Source organism: Pleurodeles waltl, chromosome 2_1 (genome assembly GCF_031143425.1).
Source record: "Pleurodeles waltl isolate 20211129_DDA chromosome 2_1, aPleWal1.hap1.20221129, whole genome shotgun sequence".
Taxonomy (NCBI): domain Eukaryota; kingdom Metazoa; phylum Chordata; class Amphibia; order Caudata; family Salamandridae; genus Pleurodeles; species Pleurodeles waltl.
The window spans coordinates 119,908,032-119,935,106 of NC_090438.1; the positions used below are offsets into that span (position 1 = coordinate 119,908,032).

The 27,075-nt window shown below is 43.3% G+C and overlaps 1 protein-coding gene across 1 annotated transcript in view; it reads left to right on the top strand.

The window, feature by feature from the left end:
- CAPN6 (calpain 6) overlaps positions 1-27,075 on the top strand; it is a 415,205-nt gene that overhangs the window by 265,867 nt on the left and 122,263 nt on the right. The window contains exons 6-7 of the mRNA XM_069211381.1: positions 14,486-14,661; positions 24,287-24,364. Coding sequence (XP_069067482.1) covers positions 14,486-14,661; positions 24,287-24,364 — 254 coding nt within the window. The remainder of the gene's footprint in view (positions 1-14,485; positions 14,662-24,286; positions 24,365-27,075) is intronic.

Here is a 27,075-nt window from a genome sequence, read left to right on the forward strand (position 1 = left end):
GGTCCAGTCTCCTCTCACCACCTTCAGGAATGTCAGCAATACACTTCCACTGTGTGGGAAAACAATCTCACCTCCATCTAGTGCATGGGAACAGACCAGGGACTTCTAAAATGGAACCCACAGACCTCCATTATACTGGCTTTCTCATACACACAGTGCGTGTATCACACAAGCCATATAGATAAACATGCATAATGTGTAATCTAAATGTTAGCGCTGGGATCTGGGTTAGCCCAGAGAGGCAGTACCTAACACAAATGGGCCAATGAGCGTTCACTCCGGTGACACAGATAAAAAGGTCTGGTCACAACTACGGATTCATAAACACAGTGACTGCCAGCACTGCTGTACTTGCAAAAGACATTACAGGGATGGTAGTCCACTGTCAGACAAATGAGGGCATAGGACAGGTACAAGGTATCATGCCAATCCCCAACCGACTATTATTAAGGTGATGCATGTAAAACTGCACTCAATGTCAATTTTTCATAGCGCTTCACAGCTAAGGAGGTGGTTTCTTGCCACTATGTCTGTGGTAAACTTGCTGTGTCAGACGTATAAAGCCTTGACTGCCAGGCTCTTGGTTGTGACAGTGGATTCCACATGATGTGTTCCTCTTTTGCTGCTTCCTACCTCCTTTTTGTGGAGGTAAAGCATCAGATTCTGCACTAATATGTCATTGTGTTGCTCTGCTCCCGCCCACCCTTCAATAAGCCTCCAGAGGCTGGCAAGGATCTGATCAGCACCATCCACTGATGAGTTTGACGCCCCAGCTGCTACATTCTGGTTGATACTTCTAAATGCATATTCCACACTTTCTTCATTTCTACAGGCAGCAGACTGTATCTTGAATTTTTGTAAGCAACTGCTTCAATGCGCTGATAGGCGATGCCATAGACTCCATGGCAACCTCGTGCCATCCCAGGAAGTGAAGACAGAGGCCATACAATGGTGTTGTCTTGAAGTCTTCTTGGGTCCACCTGGCTCTCTGTCTTAGCTTAGTTTTACATTTTACATGTTTTAGGCTGCCATCACTTTTAGCAATGACATTTTACATACTTTATGCTTCCACAATGGTATTCTGAGAAGGCACTGTACATATTCTATTTTTTACAATGTAATTGGTACACTCTATTCAGGGCTAGGAACACAGATCTACATATCCAAGAGCTTGCGCTGCCCATGTGGAGACAGCTAACATTTAGACATATCATTACATCAGAGATGTGCCTCTAATGCAGTGTGGCTTTGATTATGTAAACGGTGCACTGACCTACAGGGGTCAGAGTAGCATTCCGGTCACTAATATGCTGAAACAAATCCTGTGTTTCCTGATCACAACACTAGTTCACCTGGCATGACACAGTTCATTGTACCACAAGGGGGCATTAATTCTATCCAAAGGGAGGCATCTAAACCTCTGTCTTTCTGTAAATCTTTGTTTTGGCCAGCATCTGTGCAATGAAGGGGACACACATAATGTGCCTCCTCCTTGTCATCCTCATTACAAGGACACCCTACAGTCCTTGAATAGTTCCAGAATCTGATGCAAACAGAGCCTATAGCCTAAAATATTACTGGTGTCGTTGAGGAGGCTTGGTTGATCCAAAGTTGGAGAGAGCTGCTTGGTAATCTCATAACATGACAGATGGAATGCTGAAACTCTTCAAACACTCGCCCCCAGTCACAGATCTGGGTTAAATCCATCATTCATTTCCTCACCATGTCATCCCAGTTTGGACCCAGCCATATACAAATCAGTCTTGACCCTGCTCCCTATGGGAACAATCCAGTCCGAACTGCCAGACCAGGTCCCCCTGGACTGGAAATGAGAATCCTGGGACAGTTTCAGAGTATCACCACTCATCAGCTAGGCTAGCTTGAATCCAGTGGCACAGTGAGCAAGATACCCACATCTGGGCATACCCTGGTCACTTAGGACAACTTTAGAAACACAAAAGGAAGATGGATGGAGTTCTGAAACTTTTAAAACACTCGTCCCCAGTCACAGATCTGGGTTAAATCCGTTGTACTTTTGCTCACCATGCCAACCCAGTTTGGACCCAGTCATATGCAAATCAGTTTTGATCCTTCTCTCCATGGGAACAGTCCAGTCTGAACTCCCAGGCCAGGTCCTCCCTGGACCAGAGGCATGCATCATGGGACCGGTTCCGAGGTATCACCCTTCATGAGCCAGGCACAGAACCTCAACTCTTTCTGTTCCCCCTGAGGATTAGGTTTGGGTATCAGCATCATTGGACTGTCCCATAGACTGTCAGAGGGCTTAATTACCCCCCAGTTCTAGCATCTTGCCACGTACTCTGCCATGCAAGATCTCAGGCTTAGTACATGGTGCTGCACATTGAATTGGCTTCCTTGAGACATTTTCCCCAAGACTCTTTCAGCAGGCACAATGGGCCTCTTATAGGGTGCCCAAACACACATTTAAAGGGGCTAAAGCCAACTTCTTTCTGTGGGTGTCGGGCAAACAGTAGTCATGGTAGGAGAACATCCCATCTTCTCCTGAGTTTGTCAGAGGAACCGTTGATCATGCCCTTCAGGGTCTTATTTAACCTTTCCACCAGCCCATTAGTCCGAGGATGATATGGGGTGGTGAACATGTAGGTGACACCACATTCTTCCCACATCACCTTCAGATAGCTAGACATGAAATTCATGCCCTTATCTGAAATAACCTCCTTTGGGAATCCACCCTGGTGAAAGCACCAAGTTGGGCCCTAGCCACTGAAGGAGCCATGACTGTTTTGAAGGGAATTGCCTTGGTATACCTTGTGACATGGTCTACTACCACCAAGAGATACATGTTCCCTGACACTGTTGGTGGGTCTACTAGATCAACAATGTCTACTCCTACCCTCTCAAAGGGAGTCCCAAACACTGGTAGTGGTATTAAGGGAGCCTTTGGTCTATCCCATGCCTTGCCACTGGCCTGACAGGTCACACAGGAGCTACAGAACTCCTTCACTTTGGAAGGCATGTTGGGCCAATAGACATGCTTAACCAACCAGTTCCAAGTCTTATTTCTGACCCAAATGACCTGCCAAAGGGATGTCATGATTCAAGGTAAAGAGGAATTCTCTGTACTTTCAAAGAACCACCAACCTCCTCGTGGCTCCCTCATTGAGGTCTCTGGCCTCAGTATCTACAAATCCTTCCTCCCAGTAGACTCTGTGGAACCCACTGACATCACCCTTCTCGTGCCTAGAGGCTGTCTGCCTCAGGCCCTCAAGAGTAGGACACTCTCTTTCTCCCTGTCAAAACTCCTCTCAGGTGGGTCCACCAGCTCATGCCAATTCTGCCAAGTCAGACAGATACTGCAGGGGTGGAATTCCACCCTCAGAGGTCAGATCCTTCCCCCCTCAAGGTTAGATTCCTCCTGCACCTCTGGAGTTTTCCGGATTGGCTCATCAGACCCAGTGCCTTTCTCTTGTCATTAGATGCTTGGCACCCTTTGCCAGAGCCCATGTGTCCAGCCTTTCCTTGCTGAGCAGCCTGTGACCTGGTCACAGCACATACCCACTCAGGGAGATCCAGCACCCTTGCATGGGCCATTCTCTATGACCAAAGTCACACTGGCTCCTTTATCTCTCAGAGCCTCAACCTCAGTTCCATTGATTTTAGACCTCTGTCTGTACCTCTCACAATAATACAGTGGAATTGAGAAATGCAGAAAAACTATCAGGCATGGCCAGCATTGCCACACATCTTCTACATCAAATAGACTAGTTTTGTTTGATCCGTCCATAATCTGATACTAGGATAGTTCCTTTGTAATGATGCCTCAAGTCCAAAAAGGATTTCTTGATTGCTATACTTCACAGTCACATCTGGTAGAGTTTCTTTCAGTATTAGAGTTAGAAATGCTACAGAATAAAGTGCTTCTGCAACAATAGGTTTCCCCAGGAAGCTTCAGTTTCTATGATAAAAGAAAGCTGGTTATTAGGATTTCTTGGAATGCGGCAGTACTAAAGGTTTTCTTTATTGCAGAACATACCGTCTCTTGTACCTCAACCAAGCAACATGTCTTTCCCTTAGACTTCTCTATGAGGAGTTTGATGATGGTCAAGGAATTCTGTTAGAATTTTTGAGTCCGGCAAACTTCTTAATGTATGTGACACTAGTAGGACGAGCCAAATATAATAAGACTTGTACTTTAGAGTTGTCTATTACAAGACTTTTGAAAGCTCTGAAATGAGATTTCTGATGCTTCAAATAAACTTTTCTTTAATGTAGCTTACAAGCAAATTCTCTGTATGGGGTGAGCACCTCATTGACATATTCTAGATGTTGCTAGATGTTCTTTGAATAGGTCATAATACATACATCACCATGTAAATGTGAATTAAATGCGCCAAAATCAACTAAAGCATTAAGAGTAATGGGACCTCCTGGAGAGGTAATGAGCTTTTGCAGGAATCTACTGCAGAGAAATGACTGGGGTGAGGACAAGTAGGACTAGGAGTTATGAACTGGAATATCGGAGATATTTATTGGAATATTAACGGGCTAAAGAATTGCTTATCACTGCGCTGTACCAAAATCACACAAAACATCATAGCTGTAGAAGCTGGCATGTGAAAGGTGAACCTCTGAGACCTGAACTGCACCAGGGTGTTCATTGGTAGAAGGACTGTGAGCACAGATAATGAAAACCCCAGGATGGGCTTGGAACTTTTTCTGAGGTCTGAGTGAGTGGCTGGTAATGATCACAAACAGTGTGATGAATAGCTTAGGAGTGAGGAAGATTCAGGGGCTTGGATAGCAAACCCTGATTACTGTTAATGCTACAGTCTTAGCTAGGGTAGGGCCGGGGTGTAAAGTAAGCTCTAAATATAAGAACACATGCAGAACTCTTCCATGGTCCCTGCTTTGCTGCATTTATGAGTTACAGGCAAGCTAGCATGGAATCTTGGCACATAACATTTATTTCAAGGGATTACTAGTGCTGCATTCATTGTGAGGGTTTTGCACCTGTACACATCTCGTAGGCTTCAAACATTTCTGCACTTGAGCAGGTAGTCAGTAGTAGAAAGTCAACCACTTTTTACAGGGAATCAAGTGAACCTCTGTCCAGGTAAAAAAGTGGGTGTTGTTTGGCAAGGCAGCCTACATGAGCATGCTTTAACTTTGTAAAACACCTGGGAGACTGAATGTCGGATTGTTATTTTTTCTCCCAACAGGGGGCATGACTAGAATGCACACAAGCATTAGTAAACCCAGTAGGTTTGACGTCTGTATCTTGTGAGGATTTATAATGTGTATGCCATTGAACAGTCAAACCTACTGGCTTTGCCAATGTTTGTCTTTATTTTTCTGACAGCTGCGCTCATATTTAAAGTCCAGCCTCTTGACGAACGTGGACACCGAGGTATTCTAGTGAAAGTTACTTCTCCAAGGAGAGTTCAAGTGTTAAATTTATCTAACATTTCTATCTAAAAATTATCAAGGTTTACTATATTCCTTACCGTTACCAATTATAAGAAATTCCATAACTAATGCAACACCATTATAAAATAAAAAACACTTTCCAGTTTAAACTTAAAAAAAACACATTTCTTAATACTTCCGTTTTTGAATGAGCAGAATATATCTAGCAATAGCAAAAACAACATAAAATTGTGCAAAACTAAATGTTTCTTTCTGTGATCTTTCACCATACTTCTTAGAGAGTGGGCTCAATATCTTTTCCCTTTCGTCCAGGAAAAGAGTGTAATCCAGCAGGAAATGGGGTACAGAATGCTTCTTTTTTAACTCATAAAACAGTGGTCCACAATCCTCTTTTTGTAACCAAATGGTTCTCCTTGACTGTTGAATTAACGTTTTCAACTGCATTTTAAATTTTAAAAACCATGTATCAGCTCAGCTATCACAGCTGAGATCACAAGAGAATTCCACCAATTATTGCACATGGTACTTACCACTTATCAAAAAGAAACTGTTGAAAGGCATAACTATTTTTGCTAGGGTTTCTCCCCTGCTTTGAGCAGAGTAATACAGTTTACACGGATCACAAGAATTAACCAGCAGTTAAAATGGAGTGGGTCTCGCGTTTGCTCGTGTTCGGGCTATTAGCGTTGTAAATTCCTAAATGGACTTTTCTGGCCACATAAATTGAAAATAAAAAGTAAAACAGTTGACAGAAACAAGCTGATTCAAAGCGCCACCACCGCCATGAGCGTGAGCGCGAGAGTTATTGACTCCCTGCATGAATGTCTAGGAAGGATCGTGGCTGGTATGAAAGGTAAATCGAAACAGGAGGAGGGGCCATCACACGCTGTAAGAGGAGGACGCGTGACTTAGTGTGATGGCCAACAAAAATGTTCACTTAGTTAAAATGCCTTGGGAGAGATCTCAGCACACAAAGGAGGGTCATTTCACAAAATGCACTAATAAAAAATGAAGCATTTAAGAGAAGCACAAGAAAGAATGAATATTAAGAGTGGGTGTGGTTAAAACCCCACAGAGAGATTACAACAGGCTAGAGCACTTGGGCGCTCGACCCTAAAAAGCAGTCACACCATCAACGAAATGTATACATGTATTTGTGTACTCTTTTTCTTAAATCAGGCAATTTGTATTTTCAGTTAATCTAAAAATACACTTTTTTCACAGTTGAACATTTTTGCACCTTCACAGGGATAAGTTTCCCTTTAGAAATATTGTTCACAGTTACTTTTTTGTGGGATGTGTTTGTGAATACACAAAAAAAGTTCCAAGTTCGTAGGAGTTTATTAATCAAAGCCCTATGTTTCGTTTATTAAGGGCACCGCTAACTCCCAGTTCACACTGGGAAACATCTGACATGCTGACAGGTTTTCTGGTGTTAAGTTCGATTAATTGCACCAATTCCAAATCTATGACTCTGGATTTCATATTTACAATTGAAACCCTATTTATTTGCATTTTCATGTGCCACTGATTAGGGTCATTTTTTTATCGGGTCCTATTTTGGGAAGTCTCTCCGGTGCAGACCTGGGCATGCTCTGGGCAGCATTGCAAGGCACAGTTCCGTAGGGAGTTAATATGTTTAGTTGTGGCCTAATACTGGTTGTAATTTATTCGAGCTCAGAAGGGTGAAGAACTTGAAGCAGTTACTGGCGTGGTGAACTCAGATCTCAGAAGCAAGTGCCCACCGACCTAGCCTTACCAAACCTTGGGGGAACAATGCTTTGCATTCTTTTCATATATTTTCAAATACGATTAACAGTCCCTTTTCAGTTTTTAACCTGCACCTCCCCTGCTCTCCCCATTTAAGTGTCAATAAACACATTTTTTACTTCGAATTCAAGTATCTGTGGACAGATTTGGACTCCAGGAAAGAGCACAGGGAGGTCACAGCCAGGTTCTGTTGAAGTACACTGCTGTTAGGCTCCTGGGGAATGTCAGTGGATATCTTCACTTCTGTAATCGGTGCCATGAGTTGTCAGCAGTGTAAGCTGAAGTGAGGTGGGGCACTGCCAACATTCCAGCTCACCCAGCATGCTGTGCCAGGATGCTTTTGTAGCTAGAGGTGTGGAGGGTATAATGACTGTTGAAGTGTTCTGCTTTTGAGCTATTTGATCAATGTAGATGATTAGCCTAAGTGAATAGCACCAATAGTTTAATGGTGATTCACCCAAATTGGAACTAGCATTGGCAAGTTCAGAAGGCCTGTCCTTGGCAAACGGGTGCAGTGGCTTTTTTCTATTGCAATCATATGCCTAAAAAACACAGAAACGCAGGCTGCCACCTAAACGTGGACGCCACATGCTTGTAAAACAAATTTGAAATCTGAAAAACCAGGGATATTTTTAAATAACACGTTTTCCAGTTGTGCACATATTTTATTAGTTTGATTATTTGTGAAGGTGGCAAGAATAACTGACGACCTAAGTAGGCGCTCAGATTGCAGGCGGCTACAATGTTACAACGTCACTCACACACTAATTAGCAGCAGCTTTAGAAAGGACACGGAGAATAAATCACCTGCAGTGCAGGGAAAACAGATACTTATTTGAAGATAAAAAATATATAAAGTGCATTTTGATCGAGCATTGTCACTGAATTTAGATGGACTATTTTTCGGTGGATGTGAACAATGTGCACAGTCTTGGTGAAGTCACGCAAAGTAGAGTGAACAATGGGTAAGTGGGTTTTCCCATTGCTCCATGCTGTCTGCTGTGATGGGAGTAACAAAATATGTATGGAAATTTAAAACACCAATAGAGGGAGGCTGCTGAACACAGCCCTTCGATGTCTGTATGCCATGCATACATTTTGTGGGGAAACAATAGTCTGGTGAGACTGCTGCAGCTGTCTCAAAGGCTAGACCTAAAAATAAACTAATATCTTTCAAAACGTGGCATATTTCCCCATTAGAAGGCACATATTTTAGACCAAAGCTGTTCAATAAGTAGAGGGCTGTTTGTGGTTTGGGACATGAATAGTGCAGATGGCTCCTCTGTGAAAATATTACTCTATACAAGCTCGCTACATAGCTCCCAGAAAACAAAGAATGACCATTCTTGGGGAATGCCAAAAGTTGTGGCCAAGACATTCAATGCCTTTCCTGTGCACCTTTGGCCTAATTTAAAAACACTGCTAAAAAATCCAGATATTTACTCCTGCATGCATATGCTTAACCATGGAGTACATTTCCTATTTTAAAAAGACAAAGATATCCTGGTGTATTCCTGGTAGCCTGCAACAGTTGCAGGTTCTCAGCCCTACTCTCATCTGTAACAATTTTCAATAAATGGACATGTAACAGTTGTACATTGCTACAAGTAACAATATGATTTGTTGACGTCCTTTTGGGGTGCAGGAAGGATCCTTGCTAGTCAGACATTGATCTATGTCCTTGGTGAATAGCAGAGGAAGGTTTGTGCTCTGGTGTCTTCCATGGATGCGAGAGTGTAACAGGGTTGAGTAGAGTTCAGATATAAATGACTTCAAGATAATACAACATGGGATGCATGAGGGCAACTTGGGGTAGTTGAGTTCAGATATGGCTAACTTCAGAATGGTGCAACAAGTCATTCAGGCAAGCACTAGTGGAGTTCTTGAATCATGGCAGCGATCAGGTCGTACTTCCTTAGTGCTTTGATTAGTCTGTTGGCCAGCCACGTGAAGGATGCATTCCGGTAGGAATATGTTGGAGAGGACAGTTGTTTGAACAGTACCGCTGAATTCAACTTCTGAGAGATACAGCCTGATCCTATGCGAAAGTTAGAGCTGGTGACAGGCTGTTGCCTGTTATAATGCTGTGAGTGTATTTTGTGTGGAAAATTGTTGGACCTGTCAGCCTTAGAGTGGTTGATAGACCTGGCATCCTTGGTGTGGTTTTCCCCCTAACTTTTTGCCTTCAACCCTGCTGCTTGCTGACTTTATTTTTGCTGGCTTTAGGAATCTGCGCACTCTACCACTGCTAACCAGTGCTAAGTGCTTGTGCTCTCTCCTTAAAACATGGTGAAATTGGCATATATCCAATTGGCACAAATAATTTACTTGTAGGTCCCTAGTAAAGTGGCTCTAGCTGTGCCCATGTCCCATAAATTAAAGGCTATTAGTGGAATTTCAGCACTGCTTCTACCACCCACTTAACTAGCATGTTAAACATGTCTCAGGCCTCCGATTTCAGCCTGTGTGTGCAGTTTTAAACTGCCATGTAAACATGGTAAAATAAATCACTTGCCATGTTAACCTGGTAAAATAAACCACTTGCCTGGTAAAGTAAACCACATGCCATGTCAACCTTTTAAAATAAACCAACCTTTTTTAGTACATATAAGTCACCTATAGGTAGGCCCAGGGCAGTCCACAGAGCAGGAGGCAGTGTATTTAAAAAGTATGACATGCACTTTTAACTTTTACATGTCCTGGTAGTAGTGAATAACTCTTAAATTCATTTTTCACTATCACAAGGACTACCTCTCCCATTGGATAACATTGGAGTTACTTTAATGCATTTAACAAGGCGTCATTTCCAGGTGGGAACAGGTTCATGTGAATTGTCTCTGGAAATGTTAAAACAATTCCAATTTTATGGGGACGTCAGATTTTTAGTTACAGTTCTGAAAATGTCATTTTTAAAAAGTTTTTTTTCCTGCCTTAGCCATTAGTACCTGCAGCCTGTCTCAGGGTCACATGACTGGGTGTAGCTGGCAGTTGGGCTTTGTGTATTCCTCCTATGCAGCCACACACAATAGAGAACTTAGGTGTGCCTGTGAGTCTACACTGCCAAGTGGTGCCACCCCAGTCCTGGACCCTTGAAAGTGGGCCTAAGATGCTCTGCCAGACTCTGTGGATCTAACAGAACTGATACATCTTGTCGGCTATGTGACGCAACCCTGAGCAGAATGGATTCAACGCCACTGTTGCATGGATCACCCTGACATGGAGACTTGCAATGCCTTTGCAGCCTTTTCAGAACCGCCACTGCGCAATGCATCCTCGAAGCAGGTCCTCACATCCCTCATCGACACCAGACTAAGGGCCTGATTTAGATCTCGAAGGATGGAATACTCTGTAACAAACATGACGGATATTCCCTCTGCCATATTACGATCTCCATAAGATATTATGGGATCATAATACGGAGGACAGGATATCCATAACGTCTGTTACGGAGTATTCCCCTCCACCAAGATCTAAATCAGGACCTAAATGACAATGTCGGTCTCAACATCGCAGCTTCGCAGTTCCTTGGAACCGACTCATCTCCTTGACTATGAGACGCATCCTCAATACAGGACTTTGCATCGCAGACCCTTTTCAACAAGATCCTCAATGACGCACCATGGCTTCGCCACATCTTGAAACCAATGAATTGCTTCGGCTGCACAGCGCATCTTCAATGCAGACCCTCACAATGCTCTGCAAATTAGGATTCAAGGTACTTTGTTCAGCTGTCCTTACTGAGTACCTGTTGCCCGCCCACAATCCATTGCAGTCAGCCTAAATTTGTGACTTTTTCCCAGTTCGGCCCAACTAGATATCCAATGCCGACTTTTTCTGCTTTTTGGTTCTATTTTCACTAAAACCTTTAAAATTCCATATCTCCGGTTCTACTGGGTGGATTTTTGTCATTCTGGTCTTGTTTCATTTATTAAAAAATAGTCTACTGTTCTAACTCCTAACGTGCCACCAGGGGTTGAGCACAGGTCATTTTGAATTTGGCTTGACTCACACCAGAGTCAACCAACAACACTATTTCTCACATTGTTCCTTCCCAAATTTTTGCCTTATGCTTCCTATTTTGCTGAATTTATTTTTTGTTAGCCTTAGGACCCTGAACACTTTACCACTGCAAATCAGTGCTAAAATGCTTGTGCTCGGTCCTTTAAACATGGGGAAAATGGCCTTTACCCAATTGGCATATTTTATTTAGCTTTTTATTCCTGGTAAAGTGGTACCTGTACCCAAGGCCTATAAATTAAATACTGCTAGTGGGCCTGCAGCACTGATTGTGCCACTCACTTAACTAGTGGTTAAGCGTGTCTCAGGCCTGCCAATGCAGCCTGTGTGTGCAATTTTACACTGCCATTTTGACCTGCCAAAATAAAATTCTGCCAGGCCTAGACCTTCCATTTTAAAACATATATGTCACCCCTAAGGTATGCCCTACACAGCCAAGAGGCCAGGGTGCCGTGTATTCAAAAAGCTGGAGATGAACATTTAAGGTTTACATGTCCTGGTGTGGAAAAACTCCTAAAATTCATTTTTCACTATTCCAAGGCCTACCTCTCCCATAGTATAACGTTTGGTTACCATTATTACATTGTATAAGTGATACCTTTCAATTAGGAGCAAGTGGAAGTGTTGCGTTTGGTCTCTAAAGAATTGTAATTTAAAACCCTCTTTAGTGGTCAAGTTGGATTTTAAGGCACAATTCCAAAAAATACACTTTTAGAAGGTTGGCATTTTCTTGTCCTAACCATTTGGTACCTGTATCCTGAGTCACATAACTAGATGCAGCTGGCAGTTGGTATTTGTGTTTAACTCCCAGACAGTGAGACTGGGTGTTGCAGGATGGGCCATTTCTGACTTGCTAGGGATATGAGCTGTCACTTAGCACACTTGCACATCACAAAGATTCTGCCTCAGTGCACTCACAAAGGTTTTCACACTAGCTTTTGGTGCCCCCAGACAAGCTGGGTAGGGAGGCTGGAAATTATAGATACCTCTGTATAGGGAAGGCTCTAGTAGCTTCTCCTACTTTATAGTGGGCATCAGTAGTGGACCCTCAGACCGAACTCTTCAGTGCACATCTAGACCTGTGGAAGACTCAGAAGGACTGTTGTGCTGCTGTACTGCAGGAAGGACAATTATTCTGCTGCCCTAGTCTCCAATGCCCTGTTGTCTGAGTGAGGGCTAGACCTGCACTTTGATTCCAGGACCGAAGAATTGATACGAGAGCTAGTGGGCTGGACTTCTGATCAGAGAGAGCATCAGGGACAGAAAATGCTGCAACCTCCTTAAACCCTGCACCTTGACTCTGCTTGCTGTAAGTCCACCCCCCAAATTGGTGCCACCACAGTGTTGGTCTCAGCTGTTGCAGTTGCAGTTAATCCCCTCGGGCTCCGTCAGGCCTTTGTTTTATTTTTTACAACATTCTGCGATCTAATAGCAGAATGTTCTAATAGCCTTATAGCCCTATGTAGCAGGGCTATACAGACATTAAAGTCCTGCTCCCTTTTTAAAGGCTCTCACCTTCGGCTTGGACCTTTAATGCTGGAGTGAGCCTTTAATGACCGGTGTAGCACACTATAAGGCTATAAGGCTATATTGACATATTTATTTGGAGGACTTTTCCCTTAAGCATCAGGCAGGCATTGGGGCAGAAATGAATGTGCCTGTGTGGAAAAGGGGTGCCATATGTTCTCGTGATAACCAGTGACGGCTACTAATTTGAGCAGGGAGCGTAGCAGGTTGGCCACATAGACACTCACTCATTCACTTCCATGAATTCACACACACACACACACACACATTCTCAACACTCAGAAATTCACATAGATTCCATACACGCATGCTTGCACCAAAGGTTATGCAACATAAACTTACCAGCTGCAGCGTCTCTGGAGGGAAGCCTCAAAGGTTCCAGGAGGACTGGGACTGCCAACTTCTCTCATTGGCTGATCTTTGGTCAGCAAGTGAGAGATGGAGTCTGTGAGAGCTGCTGACCCAACCCTTTCTGTAATGAGCTGTCAGTTATAGACACTTGGCCCTGGGCACTTAAGAGCTTAATACCAAAGTGCCCAGGTATGAGGCAATCAGTGATGCTCCCTCTAGTCATGAGAGGGAGATCCTCCAAGCGCTTTGTTGGGCTGAAGAGGCCACACCCACTGAAGCTGGGACATCTTCAGCCCAACAAAGTTCAGTGCGGGCAGCCAAGCACCTACGCGTGTAGTGCATGTCTAGCGCCAGGGTGCCTGACCTGAACATAAAGAATGCCTGTCAGACCGACCTTTGGTCAGCATGTTAAACACTCTTCATGTCTGCACAAAAGGTGGGGGGGTGCGTTGCCCGTAAGGACAAGCTGCAGCTGAAAGGAACACATATCATGTCAAACTGAGTTTTCATTTAAAGAGGCTGAATTGAAAATCCCTATATTTAAAGAGTGCTTAAGGGAAAATATTTTGGCAAAGCAAGAAATATTTCTTTATGCATAAAAACATTTCCATGTCCAAATGCAAACTTCCTCTATCCTTGCTTATACCCTTACTTATAAAGAGTATCTAGTGTGATGAAGTAATAATACTCATGCTAATCTGAGTAGTTCAGCAGAGGTGCAAACTCTGACCTTTAGAAATACATTTGTTAATTGTGCCCTCTTTGGTTTTATAGCGAAAGTACAACGTGCATATATCCCTTCTGGCATCTGGATCAAGACAGGATTATTACTTGATAATGCAGCAAATGTTTGGTTAGTTGTACTTGTATAGCGCACATTCACCCTAAGGTTTCATGGCGCTAAAGCTCAGGAGAGAGAATTACCATGCTCAATGAGCTACTATATGGTGGAAGCAAAGGCTTTCTCAAACAGCCAGGTTTTCAATGAACATCTAAATGTTTCCAGCAATGTACTTGATCTAATAGATATTGGGAGGAAATTACAGGTCATGGGAGAAAAAAACTGAAAACCTTTGACCTTCAACTTTTGTTTTGTGGAACCTAAGTAATACTAAGAGATAAACCTTCGACCAACGCAAAGCCCTTGTAGGGACATAACTCTTAATTGGTCTATCCAGAAAATCTGGGGCTAAACCATGTGTCGCCATGAGGACTAGACAACAGACTCAAATGATCATGCTCTGTTTTTGGCAACCAATGTAATTGTTTTAACAGAATATTTTTTTTAACAAATACATCTCCTCCAGGCCGCCTGTAACTCTAATGAAGTTTTGTGATGTTGTCTAAAGCCCTCTTGTTCTGTTTTCTTCTGTTTTTTGTAATTTACATTTTGTAATCTTCTTCCATCAAGGGGAACGAAGCTCAAACTGAGCTGGGGTTGGTCAAAGGCCATGCGTATTCTGTGACTGCAGTTCGGAAGGTGACTCTTGGGCAAACTTTCCTATGTTCCAAATCAGAAAAAATCTTCATGATCAGATTGAGAAACCCCTGGGGAAATAAGGAGTGGACCGGCCCCTGGAGTGACAAGTAAGGGACATTTGCTTATGTGCTCGTCTACAATGAGTTTTGCTCATGTATTGAATTCTTAAAACTTTGAAAGCATGTATCCAATAACCGATCATATATTGGTAATATGTACCTTTGTCGCACAGGCAACACAATCAGTATTTTCCCATTACTATTTTCTTATCTAATTTGGAACTGATGAAAATTATACTCTAAGTGCCAGATTTACGAAGCTAAGGATTACTGATTCATAAATTGTGATTCTTACCAAGTAATAAATTACAACTCGCTATTTGGTAAGTCCAATTGTGATAGTCTTACCTTTTCCACATCCAGTACTGTTTGCTACTTATAGAATCACAAATAGTGATTCGGTAAATAGCGAATCGAGTCGCAAAACCGAAAGTCGCTTTCGGGCAGTGAATCATAACCTCACAAAAAGAAAGTAATACGCCACATGCTTATAAGAAAATGGGAGGCCATTCACACTGGTGATTGCCAGTTCAATCACTGTTGAATCAGCAAGTAGGATTGTCATCCTTGGAAACCATCAGAATGTCTCACCAGAACCTAAAGAAAGGATAAGGGGCTTGCAGGGAGAAAAAGGTTCAGGGAGGGATCTGGCCTGGCAGGGTCAAGGCTGATATGAATACAGTTGGGTCTATACTGAGGTGGCATGATGTGCAAACCAACGATGTGCTGGGATGCAGCCCGAACAAGTACCAGTGGATGAGATTAATTCAATCATTCCATCCATCACTTTTTGTATACTTTAGTATATCAACATAAGTAGGACTGGTATGCCCAGACGTGGGTCCTGTCCACACTGTGTCACTGGAACCAAGCTATACCCAGCTGAGAGCCCATAAAAAGGGTGAAAGCAGTCTTGAGTTACTTGTGTTCCAGTTCAAGAAGGACCTGGCTTGGCAGTTCGGGCTGGACTGTTCCCATTAGAGCAGGGTCAAATTGATTTGCATATGTTGGGTCCAAACTGAGGTGGCATGGTGTGCAAAATAACAGACATGAATGAGGCCCTAAGTAATTACAAGTGGCTGAAATTAATTCAAGCATTCCATCCATCATTTTTTGTATACGGTTGTTTGGAAAACCATCATTCTGTGTGGAAGATTCACAAAAAATTATCTCTGATCAAGAACCAAAGAGAAGTTCGCAATCCACATTCACGGGACCCTCACAACAAAAGGCAGTCTTCTAAGTCAGCCTTCACCAACCCTTCTTGAGGAGGAACTGATAGACTCCACCCTGGAGCCAGCAAGTGTGTCTGGCTTCAGGAACATAGACACTTTTGCAGCTACAGAAACAGTAAAAGATGTGTTTTATACATACCAATTCTGTTTCAATAACACATATTTGCTGCAATGTGTTAGGCCTGCAAACTCCTTACATACAATATTTTTAAACACTCTTTTGCCAGCATCTTTAGAGGATGTTTATATTCATCTCTTTAACTTAAAACAAACCAAAAGGTTCTTTTATTTAGAGCTTACTTTACACCCCGGCCCTACCCTAGCTAAGACTGCAGCATTAACAGTAATCAGGGTTTGCTATCCAAGCCCCTGAATCTTCCTCACTCCCGAGCTATTCATCACACTGTTTGTGATCATTACCAGCCACTCACTCAGACCTCAGAAAACGTTCCAAGCCCATCCTGGGGTTTTCATTCTCTGTGCTCACAGTCCTTCTACCAATGAACACCCTGGTGCAGTTCAGGTCTCAGAGATTCACCTTTCACATGCCAGCTTCTACTGCTGTGATGTTTGGTGTGATTTTGGTACAGCGCAATGATAAGCAATTCCTTAGCCCATTAATATTCCAATAAATATCTCCGATATTCCTGTTCATTACTCCTAGTCATATTGTCCTCATCCCAGTCATTTCTCTGAAGTAGATTCCTGCAAAAGCTCATTACCTCTCCAGGAGGTCCCATTACTCTTAATGCTTTAGCTGTTTTGGGCACATTTGATTGTTTTATGTACCATGCCTTCTAGCTGAAATACGTCATATCTACTATAGCTCACTTCAGCAGCAGTACAAAAAGAAATCAGACCCTGCTTAGCTGCACCTTTTGTGGGCATCCAGTTCAATATCGTAGTCTCTCCAACCTTTTCTATTATCCTGGGAACCACGTGGTTCCATGATCCTGTGATAGATTAGCAGATTTGGTCTATTTCGTTTCCCACACCCTAAGTTTGAAGAACTGCAATCTACCATTGAGAAGCACGCAAACCCAGGAATGGAAATAGTTTACCCTCAAAAGTCAGAAGTCATCTGAAAGGCAAGCAAATGAAGAAAATAGATTCCGGCAGCACATATTCAACTTTGTTGATGTCTTCAGTAAAAAAAGAAGAAGGCACTCAGCTGCCTGGTCAAGAATATGACTGTGCCATACACCCTGTTACTGGAGCAAATATTCCTCATGCAATGATTGATCCCTTGACCATTAAAGAAGATTAAGTGCTTAAACAATGTTTATACTTAAAACAAATGGGGAGTACAGCCCAGCTATGCACTACAGTGTGTTGAATGCTATGTCTTTTTGGAATCATTACAGACTCCTCATCTCCGTGTTACTGGACTAAGTAAAATCTGCCAAAATTTTCTTCAAACTTGACTAAGGGAAAATTACAATCTCATCAGTATCAGAGAAGGAGAAATTTGGAACACTTCATGCAAGGCATGGTGTGAGCACTATGAACACCTCATAATGCCACCTAGCTATTGCAATATCACAACATCTTTTCAGGAATTTGTGAATCACATCACATCTTTAGATAACTGTTGGACTCCTTCATGGTGCTGTATTTATTCTGACCTATTCAGAGAACATCAAGCAACATCTAGAACATGTCAATGAGGTGCTCACCTTGTTCAGGGTATTTGCTTGCAAGCTTCACTAAAGTAAATTCTCTTTGAAGCTTCGGAAATCTAATTTCAGAGCTTTCAAATAGCTGAGAAAAGTCTTGTAATGGACAACTCTAAAATACAAGCCTTGTTATAGTTGGCTCGTCCTACTAGTGTCACATACATAAAGAAGATTGCAGGATTCAAAAATTCTAACAGAATTCCTTGACCATCATCAAACTCCTGATAGAGAAGTCTAAGGGAAAGACATCGCTGGGTTGAGGTACAAGAGACGGCATGTTCTGCATTAAAGAAAACCTTTACTATTGCTGCATTCCAAGACATCCTAATACTCAGCTTTCTTTCATCATAGAAACTGAAGCTTCCTAGGGAACTGTATTTTAGGTGAAGCACTTTATTCTGTAGCATTTTATTATCTAATTCTATCTAATACTGAAATAAACTCTACCAGATGTGACTGTGAAGTATAACAATCAAGAGATCCATTTCAGGCTTGAGGCATCATTAAGAAGGAGCTAGCCTAATATCACATTATGGACTGATCAAATGAATCTAGTCTATTTGACGTAGAAGATGTGTGGTAATGCTCGTCATGGCTGATAGTTTTCCTGCATTTCTCATTTCCACTATATTATTGTGAGAGGTACATACAGAGGTCTAAAATCAATGGAACTGAGGTTGAGGCTCTGAGAGATACAAGAAGTTTGTTTCTCCAGAGAAGATCATGCCTGGTGTGTACCACGAGGAAACATATGCAGACAGCAGAACCAGCTCCATTCCATGGCAATGGTGAATTTGGAATAGGGAGGTATGACCAGCCCTAAACAAATTACTGTGTCTCCTGCCCTCCCAGTGGAGTGCATACTGGGAAATGATCTTGAAGCATCTGATTGGTCTGGGGTTGAGAGAATGGTCCGTGAAGGATGCTGGATTACCCTGAGTGGGTATGTGCTCTGACCAGGTCACAGGCTGCTCAGCAAGGAAAGGCTGGACACATGGACTCTGGAAAAAGGTGCCTATCATCCAATGACAAGAGAAAGGCACTGGGACTATTGAGACAATCCAGAGAACTCCAGAGGTGCAGGAGGAATCTAACCCTGAGGGGGAGGAGCTGACCTCTGAGGGTGGAATTCCACCCCTGCAATATCTGTCTGCCTTGGCAGAATTGGCATGAGCTGGTGGACCCATCAGAGAGGAATTTTGTCAGGGAGACTGAGAGTGTCCCACCCTTGAGGGCCTGAGGCAGACCGCCTCTAGGCACGAGAAGGGCGATGTCAGTGGGTTCCACAGAGGGTACTGGGAGGATGGGTTTCTAGATACTGAGGCCAGAGACCTCAATGAGGGAGCCACCTGGAGGCTGGTGGTTCCCCGACAGTACAGAGAAATCCTGTTTACCCTTGACATCCCCTTGGCAGGACATTTGGGTCAGAATAAGACTTGGAACCAGTTGGTTAAGCATTTCTATCGGCCCAACATGCCTGCCAAAATGAAGGAGTTCTGTAGCTCCTGTGCAACCTGTCAGGCCAGGAGAAATGGTTAGGTGATTAGTGGTAAACTGGATTGGACAACTTGGAAACAACTTGGAAACAGTTGAGCACTGGTGCAGACCAGTACAAATGTTTAGTTAGTTGCCAGGATACATTTTGCTCTGTGCCAATATAGACCTATGGAATTTACGAAGAGGTGGGAGGTATAAACTAAGTATAATAGCAGGTTACATTGCTATAGAGTTCAGGTGAGTTATATAACAGTAGGTTATTCAGTTTTTTGCAGTTCTTTTATTGGGCCAATTCCACACAAAGGCATCGAAGCACTTTGCAAGAGCCCCAGTTACACTACATAAGATCACATACATTTTTATAATTTTAAATTTTTTGTGAGTCTTCCACAGAGAATGATGTTTTTCCAAACAATAGTATACAAATAGTGATGGATGGAATGCTTGAATTAATTTCAGCCACTTGTAATTACTCAGGGCCTCATTCATGTCTGTTATTTTGCACAGCATGCCACCTCAGTTTAGACCCAAACATATGCATATCAATTTTGACCCTGCTCTAATAGGGACAGTCCAGCTCGAACTGCCAAGCCAGGTCCGCCTTGAACTGGAACACAAGTAACCCAAGACTTGTTTCACCCTTTTTCTGGGCTCCTCAGCCAGGTATAGCTTGGTTCTAGTGACACAGTGTGCACAGGACCTACGTCTAGGCATACCAGCCCTACTTATGTTGACATACTAAGTATACAAAAAGTGATGGATGGAATGCTTGAATTAATCTCATCCACTGGTACTTGTTCGGGCTGCATCCCAGCACCTCGTTAGTTTGCACACCATGCCACCTTTGACGCTAATCCTGTAAAGCATCCAGAGGACCATTGAACACCATTGGAGCTTCTTTTTAATGTCTGCACTTAGCAGGCGTTAAGAAATGCCGATAAAATAGCACAAAGGAATCTCATAGATTCATTTGCTCCATTTTTACGGTCCCCGTGGTGCCGGAACACCCCCTTGCATACATTATGGTGGTCATTACGATCTCGGTGGGGAAACCCGCCGAGATCGGCGCTGATGGTCAACATTAGACCGCCAGCACCCATAACCCCTGCCGGCCACATAATAAACATCCAGCTGGGCCGGTGGGCGGAAACAGTGTTTCTGACTGCCGGCCCAGCTGGAATCAGGGCCTGAACATTGACGCTGGCTCCAAATGTAGCAGTGCGGCGGGTGCAGCAGCAACTGTTGTGCATTTCGCTGCCCGTAAATCGGGCAGTGAAATGCGTGACGGGGCTGTGCATGGGGGCCCTTGCACTGTTCATGCCAAGTGCATGGGCAGTGCAGGGGCCCCCAGAGGGGCCCGAGTCACTCATTGCTCCCGCCTTTCCCTGGCGGTGTAAACCACCAGGGAAATGCTGGTGGAATCGGACTCATTATCCGGCAGGCAGCACTGCTTGCAGCGCTGCCCTGTCGGATCAGAAACGCCGCTACTGACCAATCTGGTTTTCCAATGGGCGTGTAGCCCACAGGTAGTCACACCTCTAGGGTGGGCTACAAAGCTCCTTACATACAATGAAGGAATCAGACATCTTGGGAGTAGGCAGGATAGTACACTCTGACATAGTCAGAAGTCATCACAGGGCAGGAGGGATCCAGGTAGCCCATTGGTTAGTGACCGCATCATTCCCCAGGACACTTTATGGGCATAAATATAGCAACCTTGGCACCCTGAACCTCTGATAATACCAGAACTGTAGAAAGGGCAGAAGGAGGACTGTCCTACCAACACCTGAACCTGGCAAATGAGGCTGCACCTTCTGCTAGACTGCAACCGCTGCACCTTGGGTTTGCAGAGAGAGGACTGTGCCTGTGGCTCCTGGCTCGAGGAAAAGACACTACTGAGCCGCAGACCAAAGGAGTGACATCAAGGGTCAATCGGCTGACCCCCTGGAACCAGCACCAGGGCCATCAAAGCTGAAGAAGCCTCATCTAGCAAGTTGGAAGCCACATTCCTGGAATCTTTGCTAACCGCCGCTGTGCCCCTTGAGAGATCAACATCAACAGTCCAAAGTTATATCTGAGTACGCTGAACCCAGGAGGGGCATCTGAGTCTGGGTGGGTCACCTCCAAGGGACAAAAGCCTCCACCAAAGGATACTGCTGGACCCACTTTGTACTAGACTGGTAGCACAGCAGGAGCAAGCCTTTTACTGGCTTAAAGAGGACTTTGAGGGACTCTAACCTCTGTGGCTAAAGTCACCCCACCTCATACATGGACTGAAGAATAACCACAAGGACACCCCTGTTGACTGCACAGCACCCAGAGCATCTTCAGCATCCTGCATCCCTAACATGAAGCTTACTGCATTTATGTCTATGGTATTTTTTTGATGTAAAGCATGAAACTGGACTTGAGACTGCTTTGGTGACCAGGTAACTGTCCAAATACAACTTAGTGGCCCTTCTGACTTTCTCCCTGCAAGCTCTGGTGGCCTCCCTCAGGCCGCAGTTGTGAAACACAACTCTTTCAAACTTTTTTAAAAGTTTCCAAACGTTCTACTTACCTATGCTTGTTGTGCTTTAGACTAAAAAGCTGAGATTCAAGTTTTACTTTAAAATCTTTATCTGTGGAACTCTGTGGCGGATTTTTCTCATCTTGGTGTCTAAAAATTCATAAGAATGTAATCTATTTTTAAATCTACTTTATGGTGTTGGATTTCTTTTGTGTAGTGTGACTTTCTTATTTGTTTGGTGCTTCTAAATGCTTTACAGTAGTTACTTTGTTTAAACCTTACTGCTCAAAACCACAGCTAACCAGGGTTGAGCTACAGTTTTTTTCAAAAGGGCCTGACTGGACCAAAGACACTTTTGTGAGTGCATTACATGGTAAAGTCACACGATACCATATAATACACCATAATCCTCACAGCTAGTTTATCAGAAACCTAGGACATTTTAGCCTTATCTAAAGGTACAAACGTCTTCTGGTAAAGACCTCTCTAAACTACTGAAAGGTTATATGTAGGTACTGGATTGGGAACCGTGGCCTCTTGAGCCTGAAAGTCTTATAGAGCCTAAAAGCAAATATCAGCACCTTAAACAATTTACCTGTAGACTCCTTGAAAGCTGTAATCGCTACCCACTGGGATGCTACAGTGGAAAGAGCTACATCCTTATAGAAACCAGCTCTTAAGTCCAGGAAATAAAAGAATCATATGTGGTTGCATCTAAAGCCTTCTCTGAAAACCACTAGCAGAAAATAACCCAATGCGTCTAATTGGAGGACAAAGTTACGGGTTTCTTTAAAGCTTGTAAGCCTAAGGCCACTCCTTTTGCTTTGAAGATCTCAATTTCTGGAGGATTAACCTCTGAATGTCCACACTGTGGCGGCCCTGTACCACTGGCAAAGGGCAGAAATGCACCATATCTACAAGATACTGTCCCCATGCGCTGGTGCAGAAATTGCTGCCATGCGCCAGAGTAGGCACCCTTGCACCATCTATGATACAAGGGTGCCTACATTGTGGGGATAATTGTTTTTGTGAAGGAAGGAACACCTTCCTACACAAAAACAATCAATGGAGGCGATTTCCTCTTTCTATATGTGCTGCAAAATGCAGCACACATAGAAAGAGTAAGAAACGGGTAGAAATAAAGATATTTCTCCCTGTTGCGTCAGTGTTACGCCACCCTTGGTTTGGCATAGATCTTTGACGCATTCCTAGGTTTGCAAAACCTTGTAAATCTGGGAATGTGTCTAAATCTATGGATGTTGAGTGGGAACACCCACGCAACACCCATGGAAATGCCTCCCTGGTGCAAAGTAAGGCAACACAGCGACTTGTGCTGCGTTGCCTTATTCCATATCTACAAGGCCATGTAAAGCCATGCAAAGTGGCTTTGTGTGGCCTTGTAGATATGACTCAGCAGCCTGCGCTATCGCTGTATCAAAAAAATGATGGCAATTACAAACCTTTGAGGCCAAGCACCTAATAGAGGATCAACTACCCAAGCCTAAGGACAGCAGTCTCCGTACAGGAATTGGAAAGCAGGGCATTGAGTGGGGAGGCAAAGAGATCCAGACAGGCACTGCCGAACTGAGCAGTTATCTGATTGAACATCAAGATAGTGAGGTAGGTAGACACCAAGGAGGGAATGTTTCGACTAAGATTGTCAGCATGAAAATTCTCTCTCCCCGTAAGTAATATGGCTTTCAGGCCTAACAGATGTTCTTCCAACCTGCTGCAGACACTGAGTGCTACAATGTCCAGCATCCTATCCCCTCCCTCTCCCTGCCCCACCCAATGAATACTTTAACATTTTCCATCTTGATTCACAGAGCATGAATGGTCAGCTGGTAACTCTGTGTTAGCCAATGGGGCTACTAACTCTTCCACAGCAAAAAACGACAATTTGGAAGCTTTGCTGCTAACATGTATAAAAAATACATGTCTTACCTAATAATATGAACCTCCCTGGCTTAGGACTTGGTATGCCTTCCTTAGAGGAGACTTAAATACATTGTTAAGGGAAGTGGGAGCTTTGCCATTGGCTTATATGGCACAGACAAACAACAGTTTAAAACTGGTTGCCATTTCGCACTTTGTCATACACAGGGTGGCACAATCGGTGCTGCAGCTCTTGGTGGACATGCCCTGGGTACCATATAAAAGAGACTTATAAGTACTTCGGTCTCTGGGTATAACCAATTCAACACACACTTTGTAATGGGTCAGAACACTGGGGCTGAGGCCTGGTTTGCAGGCCTCAGTGCACTTTCAGAATCGAAAAAACAACAGTATCAGTCCAAAATTGTGTGGGTGAAAATTCAAAAAGAGCCATTTCCTTGCACACTTCATTGTTAAGTGCTACTACTGCGATTAGAATGATCTCTGAAAATGATTCTTTACTCCTTTGAACTTTGTCAAAGACCTCCCAAAGATGCTCATTAATGGATCACCCTCTCCGCCATGAAAAGTGGACCTTGCTCAGTGCTGTCCCATTGAATAGGAGCTCTAATATACAAGCTCTTTTACCTCCTTATAAATCTGGCATCCTGAACAGCTGATCCTGCCCGACAGGCACAAGAATAGGACAAGTACAGCAACAATCTGTAGTGCCATGCAAATTACACTAATTTGCCCAACACTTTGTGCTTTTTCACTATGTTTAAGTGACAAACATAAACATGGTTTTCCTCTCTGAAATAGTTTGCACTGTGATTCATGGCAGAAGATGTAATTCTCTGAATTTTGTTTTTTCTTCAAAGCTCAGAAGAATGGAACAGCGTGAGCGAGTCTGAAAGATCACGCGTGGGACTCACAGTAAAGGATGATGGTGAATTCTGGTGAGGAGGGTCACCATTCTGGACACGCTTCAGACACCAAATGTAGGCTTAGACCTCAAAATATAGATTATTAGAGAGAAGGTGGCATTGATTTTTCCCTTCAATTTGCACCCATTATCATTATTAAGAAAAACCTATTTTTCTACACAAGTTGTTACATAAAAAAGGCTTCTACAGTGGTGTTTGGAATGTAAGGGGGCTGACTTTGGAAGCAAAACAACTATACATTCTTCAACTTGACTTAGTGTTGGGCTTTAGAAAACGTTGCGTCCGTGTAGCTGAACAATGTATGAAGTCTTTCACTGTTAAATCACCATTGTTATACATCATATCCTTTAATATTTGAAGTGACTTACCATTGGAAAAAAACGTTTCTCAATCGTGTCTTATTCTGTTCTTATACATTTTAAACTTCTACAAAGCTTCACGGTTTAGCTAATCAAGACATAATGTAACTTTCTTGTCAGCATACATAGTGATACCTTATTCCACATTTAACCATCCTTTTGTGTTTCTATTGCTATTTAACAAAGCTTTGCATGCCCTTGACCCAAGCTCAGGCACATCTCCACCTCCTGAGTGGGTGTACGCCTTCACTAGTTTCCTATTTATTTACCAGCTGGTGTGGATTATAATCTGCTTCTCTCATGTAAATGCTACTTCCTATGTTACTCCAGCCCTGTGCTTTTCAGTAATGTTTTTTTTTGTTTTGTCTCTATTTCTTGTCCTCGTTCAGCATGAGTACCTAATATCACAATATTCTGGTTTTAAACTATGCATGTTGTGCCACAGGCATTTACAGAAACTGACCTCTGCATATCCACTGTGGGGGCAAGTCACCCTATAGGTCTTCATGCTGCTATCGGTACATTCTTCCACTGGAGCTGCATGGTGAACCCATCCTCAGGAGAGGCTAGATTTTATTAGGTGAAGTCAAGGGGTGATTAGAGGGTTTTCAACTGGGCAGGGTACTGTGAATCCTTTATAAAAGTGAGACAACATGGTACCCATCAACAAGCCTTCATTTTTCAACGTAGATATCACTCATATTCATCATACGCAGATGGCATAAATAACCATGCGGAGGGTAACCACAAGAATGTATCCATCCATAAGTGACAACCTCTGTCAGTTAGGGCCTGCAGTCATTTTCAGGGAAGGTGACAACAAACCCATAGATACCAAGGGCCCTTCAGTGACCAAATCCTTTCCTGCTCCAAAAACTCAGTTGCATCCTTGGGGTGAGACTTTATCCGAATTTGGGTTTTGTGGCCCTGAGCTAGAGTCATCAGTGTGCTGTTGACTCATTACAGCAAAAGTTGAGCTTGCTCCCTCCTTGAGTGAATCCCTGGGGAGTGGAGGGGTGCACTATGAAGTGGAGCATAACAATTCTGTTTCTGCAGCCTCATCCTATCTAGCTTCTTCTTCCTCATTCTCCTATGCGTTTGAGCCCAGATCTCACACAGTGCAGAAGGTTGATGAGAAACAAGGTCACCATGTCGGCAATCAGCAAACCTAGTTGCATGGAAGCAAAATAGGCTTCCTTTGAACTTCCCTCAGCATGATCCCATTTTGAAGTGATACACAAAAGAGTCAAGAAGAAACACAGGCAGTGAAAAGCAATTCAACCATGTCATCACATCTAGTCAACCAGCACGCACAGTCTTGTTGGTTTTTCATACTGACAATGGATCAGCACCAGACACAGGGTTACCTGTCGCTGCCCTCCTTATGTTCTCTCCAGTGTTTGGACAGACTGGCACTTGTGCTGTAATCTCTGGTACATGCGCAAGCCTTGGCAGTATTTGGGGTCACAATCTGTGTTAGTGATCAGCTGCCTCTGGGTTTTGTTACTACAGAGTTTAACTCTGGCCGCCGCCGTCTATGACGGTAGATTCAGTGGCAAATGTATCTGAAATCTCCAAATCAGCAACTTTGGTAATAAGGAATCTTGAGTTTCTTGCTTCACTTACCTAACATACAAGCTCTGGGTTTACAAGCAAGCTAAGGAAGATCCTCTGCTCAAATGTGTCTCTGGATATGGTGGACTCTTCTCACACCATTGAGACTGTCTCATGCCCAGTTCCAAGTGACAGCAGGGCAGCTTGTAGAGTCTTTGATATAGTTCTGACTCGAGAGGAACAGACCCCCAGAGAACCATGTCTTCTGTCTCTTCCAGGACTTGTGGCTTCAGCCTATCCTCTCTGAGATGCGAGGAGGGAGTAACAAACCAATCCAGACTTGCATCTCTCGGCAGGATACCACATTGTTTACTGCTGGGGAAACTGCCTGTTCCTAATCTCCCTCGCTTGCATGCAGCCAATAAAGTCGATTCACTCTAGTCTCAGGTTCCCTATATTGGATTCCTCCATTTTCCTCAGATCACGGAGAGAGTGACTAATTGCATTTGAAGGGAGTGCATTATTTTACAAACCGCTCCAGTAAAACATACTAAATGTTTCTTAATTGTGATGTGGAACGCGTCTTCCCCTTCTGACATCATGTTAAAGCACTATGTCCATATTCAGTGGAAATAGAAGGAGCAAGTGAATGTTGAGCTACAATAATACTTCAGTAATACTACGTGCATTTTGGGAGGAAATATTCATTAATCTCCTTATTGCATTACTGATCCATAAGTAGGAAAATTTGAAGGCACAAAAGTCTGAATTGTATTTTTTTTTAACGTTTAACCAAGAAGCTTTTATATA